General features: G+C 30.2%; 1 protein-coding gene across 1 annotated transcript in view; it reads left to right on the forward strand.

The window, feature by feature from the left end:
* The first annotated feature begins 1160 nt into the window (after positions 1-1160).
* Positions 1161-20850, forward strand: part of LOC119609046 (semaphorin-2A-like) — a 58370-nt gene continuing 38680 nt past the window's right edge. Inside the window, 4 exon segments of the mRNA XM_037963723.1 lie at positions 1161-1204; positions 1282-1346; positions 6709-6796; positions 16100-16151. Of these exon segments, the coding sequence (XP_037819651.1) occupies positions 1161-1204; positions 1282-1346; positions 6709-6796; positions 16100-16151 (249 nt within the window).

The raw sequence follows: 20850 nt of genomic DNA on the forward strand, positions 1-20850 counted from the left end.
CTATAGACTAGACTATAGACTAGGACTATAGACTCAGACTATAGACTAGAATATAGACTAGACCTCTTAGGACTAGGACTATAGACTAGACTATAGACTAGACTATAGACTAGGACTATAGACTAGACTATAGACTAGACTATAGACTAGACTATAGACTAGACTATAGACTAGACTATAGATAGACTATAGACTAGACTATAGACTAGACTATAGACTAGACTATAGACTAGACTAGACTATAGGACTAGACTATAGACTGACTATAGACTAGACTATAGACTAGACTATAGACTAGACTATAGACTAGACTATAGACTATAGACTAGACTATAGACTAGACTATAGACTAGACTATAGACTAGACTATAGACTAGACTATAGACTAGACTATAGACTAGACTATAGACTAGACTATAGACTAGACTATAGACTAGACTGATAGACTAGACTATAGACTAGACTTTAGACTAGACTATAGACTAGACTATAGACTAGACTATAGACTAGACTATAGACTAGACTATAGACTAGACTATAGACTAGACTATAGACTAGATAAGACTAGACTATAGACTAGACTATAGACTAGACTATAGACTAGACTATAGACTAGACTATAGACTAGACTATAGACTAGACTATAGACTAGACTATAGACTAGACTATAGACTAGACTATAGACTAGACTACAGACTAGACTATAGACTATAGACTAGACTATAGACTAGACTATAGACTAGACTATAGACTAGACTATAGACTAGACTATAGACTAGACTATAGACTAGACTATAGACTAGACTATAGACTAGACTTAGACTTAGACTAGACTAGACTAGACTATAAACTAGACTATAGACTAGACTTAGTCTGGACTTTAGATATAGACTGTAGTCTGGACATTAGAGTAGTCTATAGTCTGGATTATTGACTAGGCTATAGTTTGTAAGATAGACTAGATGATTGGCTAGCTAGCATATTAATATTATACACCATAGACTGTATTATTGAATTGACTACAATTATAATTATATAGCCAAATGAATTTTGAACTGCTTACAACTATATCTGGTTGTATCCGAACAAGTTCAATATCCTTTCTAATTTCATGCTATTTATAAACTCACGAAGAAACACACACAAATTCCCAAAAAAATATGCATCTTTCATCATCAGGCAATAAAAACAACTACTCCCAAATGTATGCTATAGCAATACATGTTTTAAATTTCCTTTAACAGGAAATATAGAAGTTTATTTTTTCTTTCCCTTCCTTAGAAAAAAGAAACGTAATCATAAACGTGAAAACCTCTTCAAAGAAACCTTAACTGATGATGATATTTGTAAGGTATACATTACATATTACACATAGGAAAATTTCCCAAAAAAAAAAAAAACAGATGCAGTGAAAGTTGCCTTAAATGAAGCTACAAAGAAAACATCCTTCAAGGAAATAAAAAGGAAGTAGTAGTATGTAACACTTTTTGTAGTAACAGCTTTTTAGCATATTAAACTTGCCAAGTACTGCAGAAATATATAGGGAAGATATAAAGTAAGCAAAAAAAAGAAAAAAAAAAACATTTACATATACAGAAAGACTCATAAAAAATTTGTTAAAATATTTTCTTAAAAAAAGATCTCGATGCTTACTGTTTACAGCACATATAGAGCAAAAACCAAAGAAAAAAGCTTGATGTTCCTTAAGGGGTTCCTCAAAAGACTAAAAAGAAAATTCTAAAGAAAAAAAATTTTAAATTCCCATAAATGAAAAAAAATAAGTATGACAAGAAAAAACACTGTCTTAAGTCGGTTCAAAGGTTTTAGAACACATTTTTTCTTTCCACACATTTGCCAGAGTAATTTTTTTTTCTAAACGTGCTGAAATTGCATGACGTAGGTGTCTAGACTTTATAATGCTTCCTTTACTGAGTATTTCTTAATATTTCTAAAGATTTTTTTTATTTTTTGCTTTAGAGGTTTTTCTTCATCTTTTAAGTTTTTTTTGTTGCTTTTCTTCTGATGATCTCATAAAATAGTCATTGAAATGCATCATATAGTATGTAGTTATATATAGAGTTGTATTTACTTGTTATGTTCTTTTCATTGCACTGCAGCAGTGTCAAACAACGTCTTATAATCAAAAAATCATTTGTGAAAAAGTTGGTTAACATTTTAATATTTTTTTTTACATTTTGGTTTCCATTCTATGTTTAAATGTTACAAAGTAAAGTTACTTACTGGTTTGGCGCAAGTGTATGGAAAATGGTATTATGGAAAAACAAATTGAAAAATATAAAAGAAATTGAATATAAAAGTTGAATATTATGAATAAACATTTATACATATTTTATACACTTACTCAGACACTGCTTACGTATGAGTAATGTGGTATATTTATTTATATTGCATACGTCTAGGGGGCATAAAATACTTAAGTATGCATAAATTTATATATTTCTTTAATATAACATTTCTTTGAAAGTATTGTCAAAATTGAACAAAATATTATTACGTTTTCAGCAAATAAGCAAAGCAAAGAAAGTTCAGATGAAAAATTTAAATAAAATTTTATTTACCTTTATACACGCAGTAACATCCAAAGAAAATAGGTTCAACATTCAAGTCACATGCACCCTATATAAGCTATGAGTATATCATAGCTTTTTTTTTCCCGCAAAAACGGGATTCATTTTTGAATTCCCGTATAGAACAACTTATAAAATTTTAAGAATATAGCCGCCATTAAGATACAATTTCGTATTATTCTTACCCTAATTTTAATTGGACACACACAAAAAGGCAATAAATGTTATATAATAACTTGACAAGCGATGAGTAGTATTTTGCAAATACTCCTCTTTTACGCCAAGGACGAACCCTATTGAAAAATGGATGATATTGATCCATTATTTCACTTACCTAAATCTAGTTAACAAAACGGCTTACTCCTCAAATTAAGCATAACTTCTCTAAATTTAACCTTTACTCAAGACATTATATTTATTGAAAAATGTTTTTGTCAAAAATATGACATAAAATTAAGGAAAATAATTCCCTGATTTTTAGCATAAATTCTCGGGAATTCGGGATTGAAAATTCTGCGAAATTACGTGAAAAACGCTGGTACATATTTTAAATTTACACAAGGTGTGTAAGTTAGTTAGTTGTTTGGTTAGTTAGTTGATTAGTTAGTTAGTTAGTTAGTTTGTTAGTTAGTAGTTAGTTAGTTAGTTAGTTAGTTAGTTAGTTAGTTAGTTAGTTAGTTAGTTAGTTAGTTAGTGTTAGTTAGTTAGTTAGTTAGTTAGTTAGTTAGTTAGTTAGTTAGTAGTTAGTTAGTTAGTTAGTTAGTTAGTTAGTTAGTTAGTTAGTTAGTTAGTTAGTTAGTTAGTTAGTTAGTTAGTTAGTTAGTTAGTTAGTTAGTTAGTTAGTTAGTAGTTGTTAGTTAGTTAGTTAGTAGTTAGTTAGTTAGTAGTTAGTTAGTTAGTTAGTTAGTTAGTTAGTTAGTTAGTTAGTTAGTTAGTTAGTAGTTTTAGTTAGTTAGTTAGTAGTTAGTAGTTAGTTAGTTAGTAGTTAGTAGTTAGTTAGTAGTTAGTTAGTTAGTAGTTAGTAGTTAGTTAGTTAGTAGTTAGTTAGTAGTTAGTTAGTAGTTAGTTAGTTAGTTAGTTAGTTAGTTAGTTAGTTAGTTAGTTAGTTAGTTAGTTAGTTAGTTAGTTAGTTAGTTAGTTAGTAGTTAGTTAGTAGTTAGTTAGTTAGTTAGTAGTTAGTTAGTTAGTTAGTTAGTTAGTTAGTTAGTTAGTTAGTTAGTTGTAGTTAGTTAGTTAGTTAGTTAGTAGTTAGTTAGTTAGTTAGTTAGTTAGTTAGTTAGTTAGTTAGTTAGTTAGTTAGTTAGTAGTTAGTTAGTTAGTTAGTTAGTTAGTTAGTTAGTTAGTTAGTTAGTTAGTTAGTTAGTTAGTTAGTTAGTTAGTTAGTTAGTTAGTTAGTTAGTTAGTTAGTTAGTAGTTAGTTAGTTAGTAGTTAGTTAGTTAGTTAGTAGTTAGTTAGTTAGTTAGTTAGTTAGTTAGTTAGTTAGTTAGTTAGTTAGTTAGTAGTTAGTTAGTTAGTTAGTTAGTTAGTAGTTAGTTAGTTAGTTAGTTAGTTAGTTAGTTAGTTAGTTAGTTAGTTAGTTAGTTAGTTAGTTAGTTAGTTAGTTAGTTAGTTAGTTAGTTAGTAGTTAGTTAGTTAGTTAGTTAGTTAGTTAGTTAGTTAGTTAGTTAGTTAGTTAGTTAGTTAGTTAGTAGTTAGTTAGTTAGTTAGTTAGTTAGTTAGTTAGTTAGTTAGTTAGTTAGTAGTTAGTTAGTTAGTAGTTAGTTAGTTAGTTAGTTAGTTAGTTAGTTAGTTAGTTAGTTAGTTAGTTAGTAGTTAGTTAGTAGTTAGTTAGTTAGTTAGTTAGTTAGTAGTTAGTTAGTTAGTTAGTTAGTTAGTTAGTTAGTTAGTTAGTTAGTTAGTTAGTTAGTTAGTTAGTTAGTTAGTTAGTTAGTTAGTTAGTTAGTTAGTTAGTTAGTTAGTTAGTTAGTTAGTTAGTTAGTTAGTTAGTTAGTTAGTTAGTTAGTTAGTTAGTTAGTTAGTTAGTTAGTTAGTTAGTTAGTTAGTAGTTAGTTAGTTAGTTAGTTAGTTAGTTAGTTAGTTAGTTAGTTAGTTAGTAGTTAGTTAGTTAGTTAGTTAGTTAGTTAGTTAGTTAGTTAGTTAGTTAGTTAGTTAGTTAGTTAGTTAGTTAGTTAGTTAGTAGTTAGTAGTTAGTTAGTTAGTTAGTAGTAGTTAGTTAGTAGTTAGTTAGTTAGTAGTTAGTTAGTTAGTTAGTAGTTAGTAGTTAGTTAGTTAGTTAGTTAGTTAGTTAGTTAGTTAGTTAGTTAGTTAGTTAGTTAGTTAGTTAGTTAGTTAGTTAGTTAGTTAGTTAGTTAGTTAGTTAGTTAGTTAGTTAGTTTGTTAGTTAGTTAGTTAGTTAGTTAGTTAGTTAGTTAGTTAGTTAGTTAGTTAGTTAGTTAGTTAGTTAGTTAGTTAGTTAGTTAGTTAGTTAGTTAGTTAGTTAGTTAGTTAGTTAGTTAGTTAGTTAGTTAGTTAGTTTGTTAGTTAGTTAGTTAGTTAGTTAGTTAGTTAGTAGTTAGTTAGTTAGTTAGTTAGTTAGTTAGTTAGTTAGTTAGTTAGTTAGTTAGTTAGTTAGTTAGTTAGTTAGTTAGTTAGTTAGTAGTTAGTTAGTTAGTTAGTTAGTTAGTTAGTTAGTTAGTAGTTAGTTAGTTAGTTAGTTAGTTAGTTAGTTAGTTAGTTAGTTAGTTAGTTAGTTAGTTAGTTAGTTAGTTAGTTAGTTAGTTAGTTAGTTAGTTAGTTAGTAGTTACTGAAGTCTTCTTCTTGGTCATCATGTAAATAAGTCGACAGTCATAGGCGTATGATTAATATTTTGAAATCCTTATATTACTTATTACTCATACTTTACCAACAAAACAACGTATTGCCAAGAATCTATACATTTGATTGATATTGATATAAATCATGACATTTGCCCATAAAAACCGGCAAATGTGTGCCAAATAACTACAAACACATACAAAAAATGTATAAACGAGCAGTTTAATATTTACAAATACTTATCGATTTCTATCTAACAAAAAATATTTCTAACAAACAAAAAATTTAACTTCAGGTGTTAAGAAGAAAAAAAAAAAAAACAACCAACAGCTGTCATTCGAGACAATAACATAACAGCAGCAAAAGTGTTAGAAAAGAAAACTTGGCAAAAATGTACAACCAAAAAAAGATAACGTTAAAATAATATTAAATTGACATGCGTCCATTTTCATGCAACATCCTAAATGGAACAAAACACAACTATTTACTTACAAACTGACAGGCAAATGGATGGACAGACGGACAGGTGGGAAAAAAAGCAATACCCTTCCACAAAAGTAAAAATAAAGAAGAATATTAACCAATACTTACAACAAACATAAATATATAAAATTTGAACGAAAGTACTATATCAACTTAAATTAAAGAGTAAAAGAATTTTTCAAAAATAAGAAAAACTTTTGGCACAGATTTGACATTGGTTTTGCAGTTTATTTTTTTGTAGATTTTGCTCTTATATTTTTTCCTAAACTTTTTTCATTTATGCTAGAATTGTGTTAAAAAATGGTAAAAAGGGGGAAAATAAAAAAATTTTCTTTTTTCACTTGAGTTATGTCAACTGCAGGTGTTGACATAACAGCACAAATATGGTGTTTGTCAAGGCAAAAAGTTGTAGTAGAATAGAAAAGAACAATTTAAATGATAATTTAAAATAAGTCAATAGAAAATTAATCTAAAGACTTGAAAGAGAAAATAAATATAAATGGAAATGTGTTGTTGAAAGTTTAGAAAAGAATGATGTGAGATAAAATTGAAGGTTAAAATAATTTTGAAAAAATGTGAAAAATCTTCATTTGGTTTTTTAAGACTAAAGTGAAATAAACACTTGTTTATAAATAAAATTTCTTTGGTGAAACACTTGTTGCTTGAGTTTTTTGTCAAAAAATAATTTTGGTTTATAAAGTTTTTTGGTCGAAAAAGCTTCTTTTAGAAAATATTTTTAAACAATATTTATTAACATTTTACAAAAATTATAGTTGCAAATAATACTTCATAATTAATGTCAAAAATATTAAAATTTTACTTTCTCTTATTTATATTTACAGATCATGTCAAAGATTTCAGCTGTGGTCCATTGCACTATAAAACATTTTATTTCGATGAAAATAATAATGCTTTATATGTGGGTGCCATGTAAGTATTATTTATAATTAAGCAACACTTTAAATACTCAAAAGCTTAAATACTTTTTGTAAAAATTTAAATGAGAAGTATGTGTATGCGAAAAAAAAAAATTCTGCATAACTGGCATTTAAATAATTAAATATTTTAAGTAGTTTCAAAAAGTTTTTCTTTATTGTTCTCTCAGTTTGGCAACACTGTTGCCAAGCATAATTATGAATTAATGTTTTTGTCTGCTAAAATGTCTGATTTTTTATGTTCGTCCTGGTTTTTTTCTTACTACATATTTCTTAATGAGTCAGAGCGTCGAGAGCTTACGGCCAACTTTGTTCTTTTTTATATAAAACAACATTTTCATAATAACTACTCAAAATGTGTGTTTTATGGTTACTCTTCCTTTTTCGCTGTTGGAGGGTTTTCAACATTTTACGTGTTTTAAATTTTCATTTACATTAAGTATGTATGTTGGGTAAGAGTATGTAGTGGAAGTGTGTAATCAACAGGGAATATGTGTAAATTTTTACATATCACTCAATTTATTTAAAGAATGTTTTAACTGAAAATTTCGCTATTTGAAACTGAGTGTGTATTGCAAAATATTCTTATAGAGAGAAAGCCCGTATTTCAGGAAGTTTTATCTTTTCAGTTGGGACACTTTTGAAGCAAATGAGCTTTATTTAAAGTAAACATTTACTGTAATTATAATAATTTATATATTCATATGAACATTTTCAGAGTTGAACAAACTAAAGTTCATGTAAACCTTCTTGTGTACAACCGCATTATTTTTAAAATAGATGTTAAAGCTACAGAGTTAACAGTCAAACAACCACGTTGGCTTTTTGACAATAATGATCTTATAGACCTAAACTCGAATCCATCAAATATGCCGAGGACTTGTTTTTACTCTGCAATGAACAGAGAGAACATACCCGTTCAAGGAGGGAAAAATCAATCAATCAATCATACCCATTAAAATCAGCTAACTTCTCATTCATCCGTCTTACTCATTGAGAAAAACACCAGACACACTCACTATAGGTATAAGGATGGGGTAAGGACCACATAGGCCTACATCTATTCCGTTTCATATACACTTGACACCAACTCATTTCCAATGTTTATTTCCACAGTCACTCCTCTGTGCGGTAAATGTCAAAGTTTTTACGTGAAAACCTGTCGTTTTAGCCTTATTTTACGGTGGACTTTTTTAACCATTGTGTGAGCTTCTTTGACAACTCACCATCGCCCCTTTGTGTATCTTACATTCAGGAGGTTGTGCTGGTCCATGTACATGCACTTTGTTCAAGTACTCGAGATATCCAATCTCTTGCCATAGTTGACAGGCTCAAGCTCAATCAAACCCTAACAAAGGAAAAAGCCATCACTGGTTTGAGGCGATGGAAGGGGCGGACCCAACATCATGTGAAAATACCCTATTGATGCTATGAGGAATACCGCATCCTCAAAAGCATTCCAATCATATAAAGAGGAATGCCTTATCCCCACAAGCATTCTGATCATATAAAGACTCACACCAATGCATATCCAGACCTCTTAAAGTCGCCCAACTACGTTAATGTGATGGTTCTGTTGTTTCGGCAATAGCATCTAGGGATGAAATTGTTGGTTTGAAATACAGATCTATATTTTAGTCAGACTTATTTCAGTGTTCACAAGGACCTACTCTGATATGTTTTGGAGTAAACTCCAAAACTCTCCCCTGTGCGCTATCCATGGTACCAGATTATGTGGTTCTCTGGTTTGGCCCCATGTCAAATCATTCCAAAGAAAGGACGAGTATGCATTTCATCATCACCAGTTTATTGTCCCGGCAGACAAGATGTATTGATAGTATCTCTTTTCCCTCGGATTGCAATAACACCAAAATGTTTCCCTGTTGAGAATGGATATTTTCACATCTACACCAATTGGGAATAGCGGAATCTAACGAATATAGAGCATGTGGTGAGGATAGTATATTGGAACACTTTATCTGCCATTGTTAAGCATTTGCCTAAGCACTTTAAGAGCGATGTTATACCGGATACAAGAACAATTTACAAGGATAGTATATTGGAACAATTTATCTGCCATTGTCAAGAATTTGTCGAAATTATATCTAAGCACTTTGAGTGTGAGGTTATAGCGGATACAATACCCATTTGGAAAATTTAAAGCGGACTAAAATTTATAAGTATTCGGTCGATAATTCATCTTTAAAAGAGATTCACTCGCCAAAAGTAGTCATGTAATGTAAATTGCACATTATATATGATGTTATCTCATTGCTACCTATCATGTTCGTACTATTCCTTTTCCGAGACTCACTTTAGGACTACATAACTATAGCTTAAGTCTCTTTCGAGAAAATGTTAGCGTTTATAAGTTCCACTCTTCATATCGATATTACAGTAGCATGTGTTCCTCTCACGCTTTTCTGAATTTGATTGATAAAGTTGATTTTATATCCTTTCGATTGGGCTCTAACGTTTGCTGTCAAACGTTGAAACATTTATGACCCTTTAAACATTTACCGCTTTCAATTGCAAATAAATACTATCAATAGAGCACATTTGTGCAAAATTGCAGTTTTTAGCTCTTGCCGTTTGTTTCCTATCGTGCTTTCAAAAGACAGACGGACGGACAGACAGACAGATGGGCAGACGGACGGATGGACGGACAGATGGATGGACGGACAGACATGTTTAGATCATCTTAGAAGATAATAAATACCCAGAACATATATGTATTTGTAGGTCTATGAACAACATATCCTTGTGACCTCCCCCCTTTGTTTATCGTTATAAGGATATAAACTTTAGAGAAATCATATTAATGGATCAAAAGCTGTAGCTGCAACACCTGTAGTTGGTACTTAAAAGACTTCAATAGTTTCTCATAACTATACATACATATGTACATATATTAGGGTAGAGTGGCGTTAGTAGGGATTAAGAAATGTAAACGATATATATCGCTTAAATTTACATGTCCTTGCAATTGGTCTAAACTTCTCTCGGTCTAAACTTTCTCTGCTATAATAAAACTGAAGAATTTTCTTTATGTAAATATTTTTGTACAACCACCCTACTATACACTTACATAGACTAAAGAACAACTAACTTAAAATGAAAATGAAGATTAATGACTATTGTTAGAGAACAATTTAACCACAATATAGAGCAGCTACATTAAAAAAATGTACCGAAACTTAAATTTAACAACTTTAAAACTTACGCAAACCTACTCATCAAATTACATAAACTAGACGACGACATATTATAATATGTATTTTGTTTTGTTAAACTTTTTGCAACATTTCCCAACTTAAATTAAATATAACAAAACTTTTATATATTTAACCTCATTTAAAGTAATGAAAAGAAATAATATAATAAAAAGTAAAAAAAAAAAAAAACTTTAAACATTTTAAAGTTTTCATTATATACTTTTTTTTGTCTCGTTTTCTGCAGCAACACTCACTTACACTTGCTTTCAAAAACAAATTTCTAAAGAAAAAAACTTAAAAGTATTTAGGAAAATCTTAAAAATATTTGTTATACTTGTACTTTAGTAATTTCCTTTAAATATATTATTCTTTGGCAGTACTTTACTCTAATTTCTAATGACCTTTTAAGTACTTTCTTGCTTTTTAGTTTGTTTTTTTATTATTTATTTTTTCTTAACATTTTTCTAAACAATTTTTTCCAGTTCACTTAACAAATTCTTAAATATTTCCTTTCTAACAATGGCTTAATGTTGACCGAGAAAAAAACGTAATAGAATTGTAGTAAAATACCCTAGTTCTCATGCTACCCATTCGATGGTTACCCATTAACCATAACCGTCATTATGATGATGATGATCATCATCATGGTCGCCACCATCATCATTACTATTGCCATTATTTTTTATTACAATTTCCCTATTGTTGTTGTTGTTTGAGCTTACTGTGTCACAAGAGTTCAGTAGAACATACAGTGAGAGATCTTGTTAATGGATACCTCTTTTATAAAAAAAGTACTTTTATGTAAATATAACAAGTAAGAAATTATAGTCGGGCGAGTCCGACCATATAATACCCTACACCTGTTACAAAATTAAAATGTGATTTAGTTTTCATAATAAAGCATTTAAGTTGAATTGTTCCTTGCCTCAGATATACTTAAGCCATTTATTGTTGAATAAAATTGTGGACATTTAAGTCAAATTTTGAAGGGGACTTCGTAAAGGGGCTATGGTCAAATGAGACCCTATAACTAAAAAATTTTTGAGGGTCATCAAGGCTAGTATAGAACTTGGTCTTGCAGCTTTTTGTCGAGATACGAGTATATTAAACATAATTATGAATTCGGCGGGTTCAGTTGTATGGGGGCTAGGTGAAATTATGGACCGATGTTAACCATTTTCAATAGGCTTCGTCTCCGGTACCATAGAAGATCATGTGCCAAATTTCATTATCTTCAAAATTGCGACCTGTAATTTGAATTCAAAATTTACAAGCCCTATTCGGGGGTTCAGTTGTATGGGGGCTAGGTGAAATGATGGATCATTGTTACCATTTTTAATAGGCTTCGTCCCTGTGACAATAGATCATGATCATGTTCCAGATTTCATTGAATTATCTTCAAAATTGCGACCTGTAGTTTGATTACAAGGATTACATGGATGGACGGACAGACAGACAGACAGACAGACAGACAGACAGACAGACAGACAGACAGACGGACGGACGGACGGACGGACAGACAGACAGGCAGACGGACATTCTAAGCCGATTGGTATACCTTAAGGTGGGTATAGGACCAATATTATTGTGCGTTACAAACATCAGCACAAACCCAATATACCCTCCCCACTAAAGTGGTGTAGGGTACAACAATTTCCCTCTTTTCTTTTCACTTAATTTTATTTCACAATTTAATGTCCTTTGATAATAGCTGCCACTGTTTTATAACTTATATAACAAATATTTTAAAGAGCTTGACTTTCTACCATGTCACAGTCATTCATTATTTCATTGTTAGCAAAAAGTACCAAAGTAGAAAAAAAAAACTCAGAAAATTATGATTTGTTGGCTGTTGAAGTTGTGTGGATTTTTTTTTATATTTTTATTCTACCATTATTTTGTTGCGACAGCTTCTCTATGTTTGTCTTAATTTCAGTTCACAACTAATGTTACTCAGGGTCTGACCCATTTTTTTTTTTCAAACAAATGACATTTGTTTGTTTTATTTTATGAAATCTATTTTTTATATGAAAAAATTGTGGTTTTTTTATACTCTGACTCTAAATGGCAAAAGGCAGGCATCATTTAAAAAAATTATTTTAAGTGGAGGTTTAGCAGAGATAAGAGTTAAATACTTAATTAAGCTAAAAGTATAAATGATGACTTGTAGAGAAATATATGTAAATATTAGTAATAAGACTAATTGATATTTATATGCAGGAATGGTTAAAATGTGTTGGAATTCAAATTCAAATAGGGTTGATTAAGCAGTGTCTGGGCTGTCAGTCATCTTCACTTAAAAAGGCAAATTGCTGATGGTATTAAAAAATATGGGGGAAAATCAATATTTTGCTGTAATATTTTTATAATATTCAGCATAATTTGTTATACTTACTAAAAGTTAACTTAAATTACTGTCTATTATAAAACCAGTACGAATATGAATCCGACTACTCGTAATAAAAGGAATTTTTATAGGAGTTAAGTTAAATTTAATCTCATTTCTTACTTAATTCCATCAAATTTCTTAATTAATTCAAAAATTCATTAATTTGCATTCTCACATATAATTCTCATTTAGTTAAGAATTTATTTGCAATAAGTAGTGGAGTTGATGTCAAATGATTTCACCATATTAAAAAGGTGTCTATGTGTTTAATTTAAAACTTCTTATTAACTCTTTTGCTAAATTCCCAAATCAAGTACGAATCGAGCTCAAATCAAGCACATTTTGGGATTAATTCAATTTCATCTCAAATCAAGTTTGCATTTGAGCTTAAATCAAACCAAAAATTATGAAAATAAGTACACGTTAAGATTATTTTGACCTAAAGAAGGTTAGCCAAGATCTCAAACTGGAAGAGTCAATTCTATACTGTTAGTTGATATCCAAATTACTAATAGGAAAAGGACCGATATATGCAAATGCTTCGGGATAAGTCTTTCTATCTAAGTTGCTATCTCAAAAGATGCACGGGATGATGTTGCTATATGACTTGTATTGTGGAATATATAGAACATGTTAGATGTCCCTCCCATCCCTTTGTATTAGTAGAGTGCTTCTTCCAATTATTAGGTAAACACATACTAGTTGTTTGCAATTCATTGAATGTGATCTTTATAATAGAATATTGATTTAAGATCTCCTTGGCTGGAGGCTATAAATGTGTAAGTACTCAACAGTAGTCATGATATTGAGGTATATTGAGTTTGTGCTGATGTTTGTAACATATATCTTCTATGGTACCGGAGACGAAACATATTGGAAATTTTTAAGATCGTTCCATTATTTCACCTAGCCCCCATACAACTGAATCCCTGAATAGGGCTAGTCAACTTTGTAATCAAACTACAGGCACATTATCTTCTATGGTACCGGAGACGAAGCCTATTGAAAATGGTTAACATCGCTCCTTTACTTCACCTAGCCTTCATACAACTGAACCCGACGAATACACAGACGGAAAAAGAAATATACATGCCTGGTACCAAATTGACACCAAACTGTTTATAATTTTTTAATACCATCCGTTGTCAAAGTATACACATACGTTCGACAACACTATGTAATGTTGACAACATTGCAACAATTCGTTGTCGAAATCTAAATTTTATACACATCCGCTGTCTATATGTTAACAAACTTGGTAAGCTCACTATTGAAACACAATCCGTTGCACACATCCGTTGTCTAAATGTTAACAAACATGGTAAGCTCACTATTGACAAACAATCCGTTGCCAATAGTGAGCTTACCACTTTTGTTAAAATTTAGACAACTTTGACAACGAATGTTATTGAAAAATTATAAACTCTTTGGTGTCAATTTGATACCAGGCGTGTATATTTCCTTTTCCCTCTGTGTAGGACTTTTAGGTTCATAATTATGTTTAATATACTCGTATCTCGAAAAAAGCTGTAAAACCTAATTCTATACTAGCCTTACTGATCCTCATGAATTTTATATTTATAGAGTCTAATTTGACTATAACCCCTATACAAATCCCCCTTCAAAATTGGACTTAAATGTCCATAATTTTATTCAACAGTAAATGGCTTAAATATATCTGAGGCAAAGTACAATTCTACATAAATGCTTTATTATGAAAACTAAATCACATTTTAATATTTGTAACAGGTGTACGGTATTATATGATCGGCCTCACCCGACTATAATTTTTTACTTGTTTTGTGATATAATCTCTTTCTTTTGGGCCAATAATTGGGTTCATCGTCATAAAAAAGGGATTTTGATTTACTTAGTATATATGTATTTCGTTGTACCAAATATGTTTCTAAGTTCTGTTGTCGAAACAAAAGGACCATCTTGTAAAGATTTTGGTATGCACTTGATTAAGTTTCTGGATGAGGTGGGTACCCTCTGCGGCTAGGTGGGGGTACAGTAGTGTTCAAGAGAACCCCTCTCTATTGACTAAACTAAGCGATTGTCTCCTTTTTACTGGGATATCATAGGGTTTTACTTTTAATGGTTAATATAGCTCGAGTACTTGATCAAAATGCTTGTTCATGATCTGAATGAGTTATGTTAAAAATGTTCACCTGGGGAATATACTTGAGTTTTTTCTTTGGATGGGTTGCTTCGATATCGCTCATGATGTCGTTTACAATGGCGGTCTACTTGTGCACTTAGGTATAGGCATAATAGCTTATCAAATGCGATCGTTGAGGTTTAAGTGAATCCTCCTCTATTGACTCAACTTAGTGATTGGCTTCGCCTTGTAGATTTGTTAGGTTTTTATTATGATGTCTGTCATTCCGAAACGAATTTACTTTTCAATGCGATTAGAAGCTCGTATATGGCTAAATCATGACCAACAATTAGCACCTGAGTGTTCTTCTTTGAAGTCATTCAGAAACGAGTGGACGAATGTCGAATTGTTGTATAAAAAAGGCCATCGTGAGATTAGACCATTAAGACAGTTAAACATTTCTATGGAAATGCCGTTGCTCTTAGCTATAACAGGTTTATGAATTACATAAAAATTTCCTAAAAATCGGCAAGGATTGTCTTCTCTCTCTCTTGAACATTTCTGACTTTTAAACCCCAATTTTCATATTTATTTAAACTACGGTAATACAATTAAAGTTCTTATTGTTCTGCTCCCCTTACTGTCAAAATATGATGTGAAATACATTAAATAAATACTAAATCCCCAACTCGTGTATGTGCCCACAATTTCCTCCTTGATTTACCTTGAATATAAAATATTTACTATATAATGATTTTCCTTCATTTGTCTGTCTCTCTGCTAACATATAATCTTACAATGACAACACAAACACACACCAGCTCAACAATGACAACACTCGTTCATCCATCAATCAATGCAGAATATTAGATAGATGGCAGCAGGTGTTAAGGTTAAACCTTTAAACTGTCAATGGTGACACAGCCTGGCTGAGAGAGAAAAAATAAAAAAATACATTAAGCTTAAAGTTTAATACAAAAAGTTAAAGTTTAACATTTAAATAAAAAATGGTTTTCTAACAAAATATGGCAACATGTTATAAAAAAAATGATTGAATATATTTTTTTGTCTCAGACTAGACACTAGACTTTTTTTCAAATCCCTGTAATCACAAGTTCAGTAACAAAGGAGAGCAGTAGTAGTAGTAGTAGGAAGACAAAAACCCAGAAACCTTTTATTAATGGTTTTTATTGTTAACATATTAAAACCACATTAATGTCAGTTGCCACTCTTCTGTTTGCCACTGTATTATTTCCATATTTATTTATGGTGGTAGTATAATTTAAGACTATAAAAAAACTCCAGATAGCGTGTGACACGATATCTTTTGTACTCCAAATAAGGGGTTACCAATTTTCAGTTGTTCTTTATACAAAATAAACAATTTGAAAGTAGAAACTAAATAAAGAAAAATTAAGAACGAGTAATGATGTTAGGTTTTAGTTTTTGTTTACTTAAAATACCTACCTACTACTTTTTTAATCTACTACATATTTAATTTTTATACATTTTTAGAAAAAAAACTTATAAATTATTCAAAATCTTTATTAAAAAATATATATTTAATGATTCTTTTTTACCATTTCTTTACAGGGATCGTATATTTCGTTTAAATCTACAGAATATAAGCCAATCAATATGTGAGGTAAGTTTTTTCAAGTGTTTTCCTTCTTGTTACTTATTTTCTTTTTATAGTATTTAAGTTTAAGTTATAGTATAAGAAGTACTATATATGATTTTACAACAGACTTCCTGGTTTAAATTTTATATACAATGAGGCTTCTTTATAACTATTAAGGAAACGAGAGTGGTCTGTTATTATGTTCCTACTTTTAATCTTTAATATGAAACTGTATTTGAATTTCAATTTTTTAAGCTGTAACTTCTCTTGCAACCTTTGTTTGAATACAAAGTTGTTGTATTCGGTGTATAAGTGCATCTCCAAAGAATTTTATTCATCCATGATGCATCATCATCATCATCGTCATGTATCTTTTAGCCATATTTTGCTGTTGCTGTAGCTGACGTTGATGTGTATGTTGTCATTTTGTGTTTTCATATACACATGAGCATATTTATTGTATGTTACTTTTTTCTAAAATATTTTTCTATTTTTTTCTAATATAAACAAATATACAACGAAGTAAATAAATTCTAGACATGCAAGTAGACAGTATTTTTCTGTTATACATTTATGTTTATAATTTTCAAATTTACCTGTGATGAAGGGTTATATAAGTTTGTCCAAACGTTTGTAATTTCTCAAAATTTTTATCGCATAAAAGTATACTTTTGTTTTTAATACTTTCGGTTACTGTAGCCAACAACTTCAAAATATCAAATAAAACAGTCTAGAGTCCCCGAACCAACGTTCCTCCGACTGATCGAAGAATCTTTTCTTACGGAGAAGTTGGTTCATTATGAGAACATTTTCTTATAGAAAAGTAAGCTATTTATGAGCACTTTTGCTTATAAAATGTTATGTAATTATGAGACATTTTCTTATAGAAAACTTAACTCAATATGAGCACCTTTCCTTATTAAAAAGTTATCTCATCATGAGCACGTTTTTTTTATAGAAATGTAAGCTCAGTATGAGTATCATTTCTAATATAAAAGTTAGATCATTATGAGAACATTCTTTTATATAAAAGTTATCTTATTATAAGCTTCTTTTCTTATAGAAAATTTAGCTCATTACAAGTACCTTTTATAATACGAAATTTGGCTTATTATGAGCGCCTTTTCTTATAGAAAAGTTGGATCATTATGAGCGCTTTTTCCTATGGAAAAGATACTCCTTATGAGCGAAATTCCTTATAGAAAATTTAGCTAAATATGAGAACATTTTCATGTAGAAGAGTTAGCTCATTATGAGCTTCTTTTCTTATAGAAAAGACAGCTCATTATGAGCACCTTTTATTATACGAAAGTTGGCTTATTATAAGCCATTTTTTGAAGTTGAATCATTATGAATGCTTTTTCCTATGGAAAAGATACCTCCTTATGAGCGCAATTCCTCATGGAAATGTTGATTCATTATGAGCACATTTTCATATACAAAAGCTGGCTCATAATGATCTCCTTCTTTTCTAATAGAAAAGTCAACTCATTATGTGCACGTTTTTTATACAAAAGTTGAATCATAATGAGCTCCTTTTCATTCGGAAAAGTTAGCTTCTCATGAGCACTTTGTCTTATAAAAAATTTAGCTCATTATGAACACTTTTTCTTATAGAAATGTTAGCTCATTATGAGCATCTTTACTTATAGAAAAGTTGGATCATTATAAACTCCTTTTCTTATAAAAAGTTGGCTCATTGTTAGCCTTCTCTTGTAGAAAAGATAGATCCTTAAGAGACCCTTTTCTTATAGAAATGTTGATTCTTGTTGAGAAAATTTTCTTATAGAAAACTTATTCTGGTCAGCTTTATTTACGGAAAAGTTGAGTAATTATGAGAAGATTTTCTTAAAGAAAAGTTGTTTAAATATAAATAGATTTTCTTACGTAACAGTCTCTTTACTTTAGGAGAACTGGCTAAAAGCGGTTATAGGACACGTCATCAATGTATACTGGACACATTGGAAGGTTATATACAATCATTGGACGTGCTTGATCGCATACATGATACAGAATATGTCGGAAACTTTGAAATGCTGAACCCAGATACTGAATGTCTTGATCAAGCGGAAAACTAAAGCAAATACCAGTAGGAATCCGTTATTACACAGAAGGCTCTAAATTGGGGCACAAAATGGACCTGGGATTTTATATTGAAGACCCAGAAACAGAAATATACCACCGTTTGTCTAATCAAAACACAAGCTTCCTGGCAGAAGTCCGAGAAATAACGGAATGTATAAATTGGATTAGAATAAATAAGGCGCCCACAGCCCTTAAAAATTAAATCTAAGACCGTATTGGATTGTAAGAAACCTAACCTACAGAACAGTTGGCTCATTATGAGCAAAATTTCTCGAAATACTTTCTTAACACATAGATGAATTTAATTCCAAAGTAGATAATTATGTCGAAACCATATTTGAGATAGCTACTAGGGCTTCCAAAAATCTCTGTTGCCTGGTAATCATATGGCATACTAGTTTCCTTGATTTCTTCTAAAACATGTTCAAAACTAAATATGGAAAATATAAACTATATAATAACAATGTTTCAAAAACATTAGAATGGTTCAGTGTTTAATGAAAGAAATTTAAGAAAAAAAGGTTAACTGAGTATGGTACTTATGGCAAATACTAATCTATATTAGTTCTCTGAATGGGCTTCAAAACTTTTGAACATTTCATGTACTTGAAAAAAATCTTACATATATAGAGTTTATAAGTTAAAATTTTCTCGATATATTCTTTTCCAAAATTTTAGAAGGATATTTAAATTATAAGTTATAAGGACTTCTCTAATACATATATACACATACATATGTATTCCTGTCTAAATGTCTGGCTGTCTATTCTATTTTTCAGTCTATATCTTTGGCATCAGTGTATATTATGGTCGTTTATGTGTACACTTACATATTTACATGTGTGTTTGAGTGTTTACATTTAAAAGTTTGTCTACCTTTTTACACATTTTATATACCTGCATTTATTCCTACATGACTGCATTGCACTCACTCTCTTGACAACACACTCATGAGCATCACTTTTGTTAATAGCAAAAAAAAAAAATCGAGAAGGAAAAGTATAGGAGAAAAATCTCTACATAAGTCCATTCTTTATAGGAATTTATTCTTAAACACAAATAAAAAAGCTTTTACTTTAAAAGAGCTAACTTTAATGGAAAGCTTTTTAAAGAAAAATTGTCTCATTTTGAGCAGGTTTCTTTAGAGAAATATTGATTTATTATTAGCAGTTATTCTTGTGGAAAAGCAGATTCATTTTGGTCACCATTGGTCCATTAACCTACAGAGAACACCATCGACTAGTCCATCAAGTAATCTATTGACTAGTTCATAGACTAGTCTATTAATCAGTATATCCACTAGTCTATTGATTAGCCTATAGTCCGCCCATCTGCTAGTATATTGACTAGTCCATCAACTAGTCTATTGAATAATTCATCAACTAGTCTATTGACTAGTCCATCAACTACTCTATGGACTAGTCCATCAACTAGTCTATTGAATATTCCATCAAGTAGTCTATTGACTAGTTCATCAACTAGTCTATTGATTAGTCCATCAACTAGTCTATTGATTAGTCCATCAACTAGTCTGCTGACTAGTTCATCAACTAGTCTACTAACTAGTCCATCAACTAGTCTATTAACTAGTCCATCAACTAGTCTATTGACTGGTCCATCAACTATTCCATCAAATAGTCTATTGACTAGTTTACCAACTAGTCTATTCTAACTTTAATGAAAAGCTTTTTAAAGAAAAGTTGGTTTATTTTGAGCAGTTTTTTTTTTTTTTTTTTTTTTTGAGAAATATTGATTTGTTATTAGTAGTTATTCTTATGGAAAAGCTAATTAATTTTGGTCACTTTTTTGAATAGAAAATATTGCTCATTATGAGCAACTTATTAATATTAAAGTTTATGTATTTTGAGAAGCTTTTCTAATGGAAAGTTAGCTTTTTATAAGCAGCTTTTCTGGTCGAAAATTTGGATCATTTTGAAAAGCTTTTCTTGGATCGTTTAAACAGCTTTTCTTAGTTTGGCAGTATGCTAACTTTCATATGGAAAAGTAGCTTTTCTTACAGAAAAGTTGCGGATTCTTAAAAGCTTTATAAAATTCACATTTTCAGCAGCATTTCTTATGGATTTTTTCTCTTAAACTAGTTCTTATATAAAAAATTGCATCATTATATATGTATATACCGTTGGCTTTAAGCAGATTTTTCATAAAAAGTTGTTTCGTTTGAAGTTTTTTTTGTAAAAAAATTTGGCTCAGTATGAAAAGCTTTTTAAGCAAAGATTGTGAAGTTAAGCTTTTCCTTTATGAACATTTTTTGATACGTAGAAAAATCTCCTAAAGAAAGAACTCTTTTAACTTATACTTACCTTAAACTTTGGAGTGCATGTTACCTGCAGTCTAGCACACTGCCAAGTGTGTTTTGTTAACAACAACAGCTGCAACAACAACATAAAAAATGTTACATCTGATTTCTAAATACAACTACATACTACAATATGCAACCATCTATATGTGTTTCGTTAAATGTATGTGTTAAAACATTTCATGTTGCATACAGATACCCTTAACACATACAAAGTATTTTGTATTTTGTTTATTTTCATTTCATTTTTATATTTTGTTTGTAGAATTTTTGTAGCATATTTTTGTGACTGCATATAAAGTAGGTTTTCACACGTGAAAG

The sequence above is a fragment of the Lucilia sericata genome, unplaced genomic scaffold, assembly GCF_015586225.1.
Source record: "Lucilia sericata isolate MDLA Ls3-8-SP2 unplaced genomic scaffold, ASM1558622v1 Contig000922F_arrow, whole genome shotgun sequence".
NCBI classification, from domain to species: Eukaryota; Metazoa; Arthropoda; class Insecta; order Diptera; family Calliphoridae; genus Lucilia; species Lucilia sericata.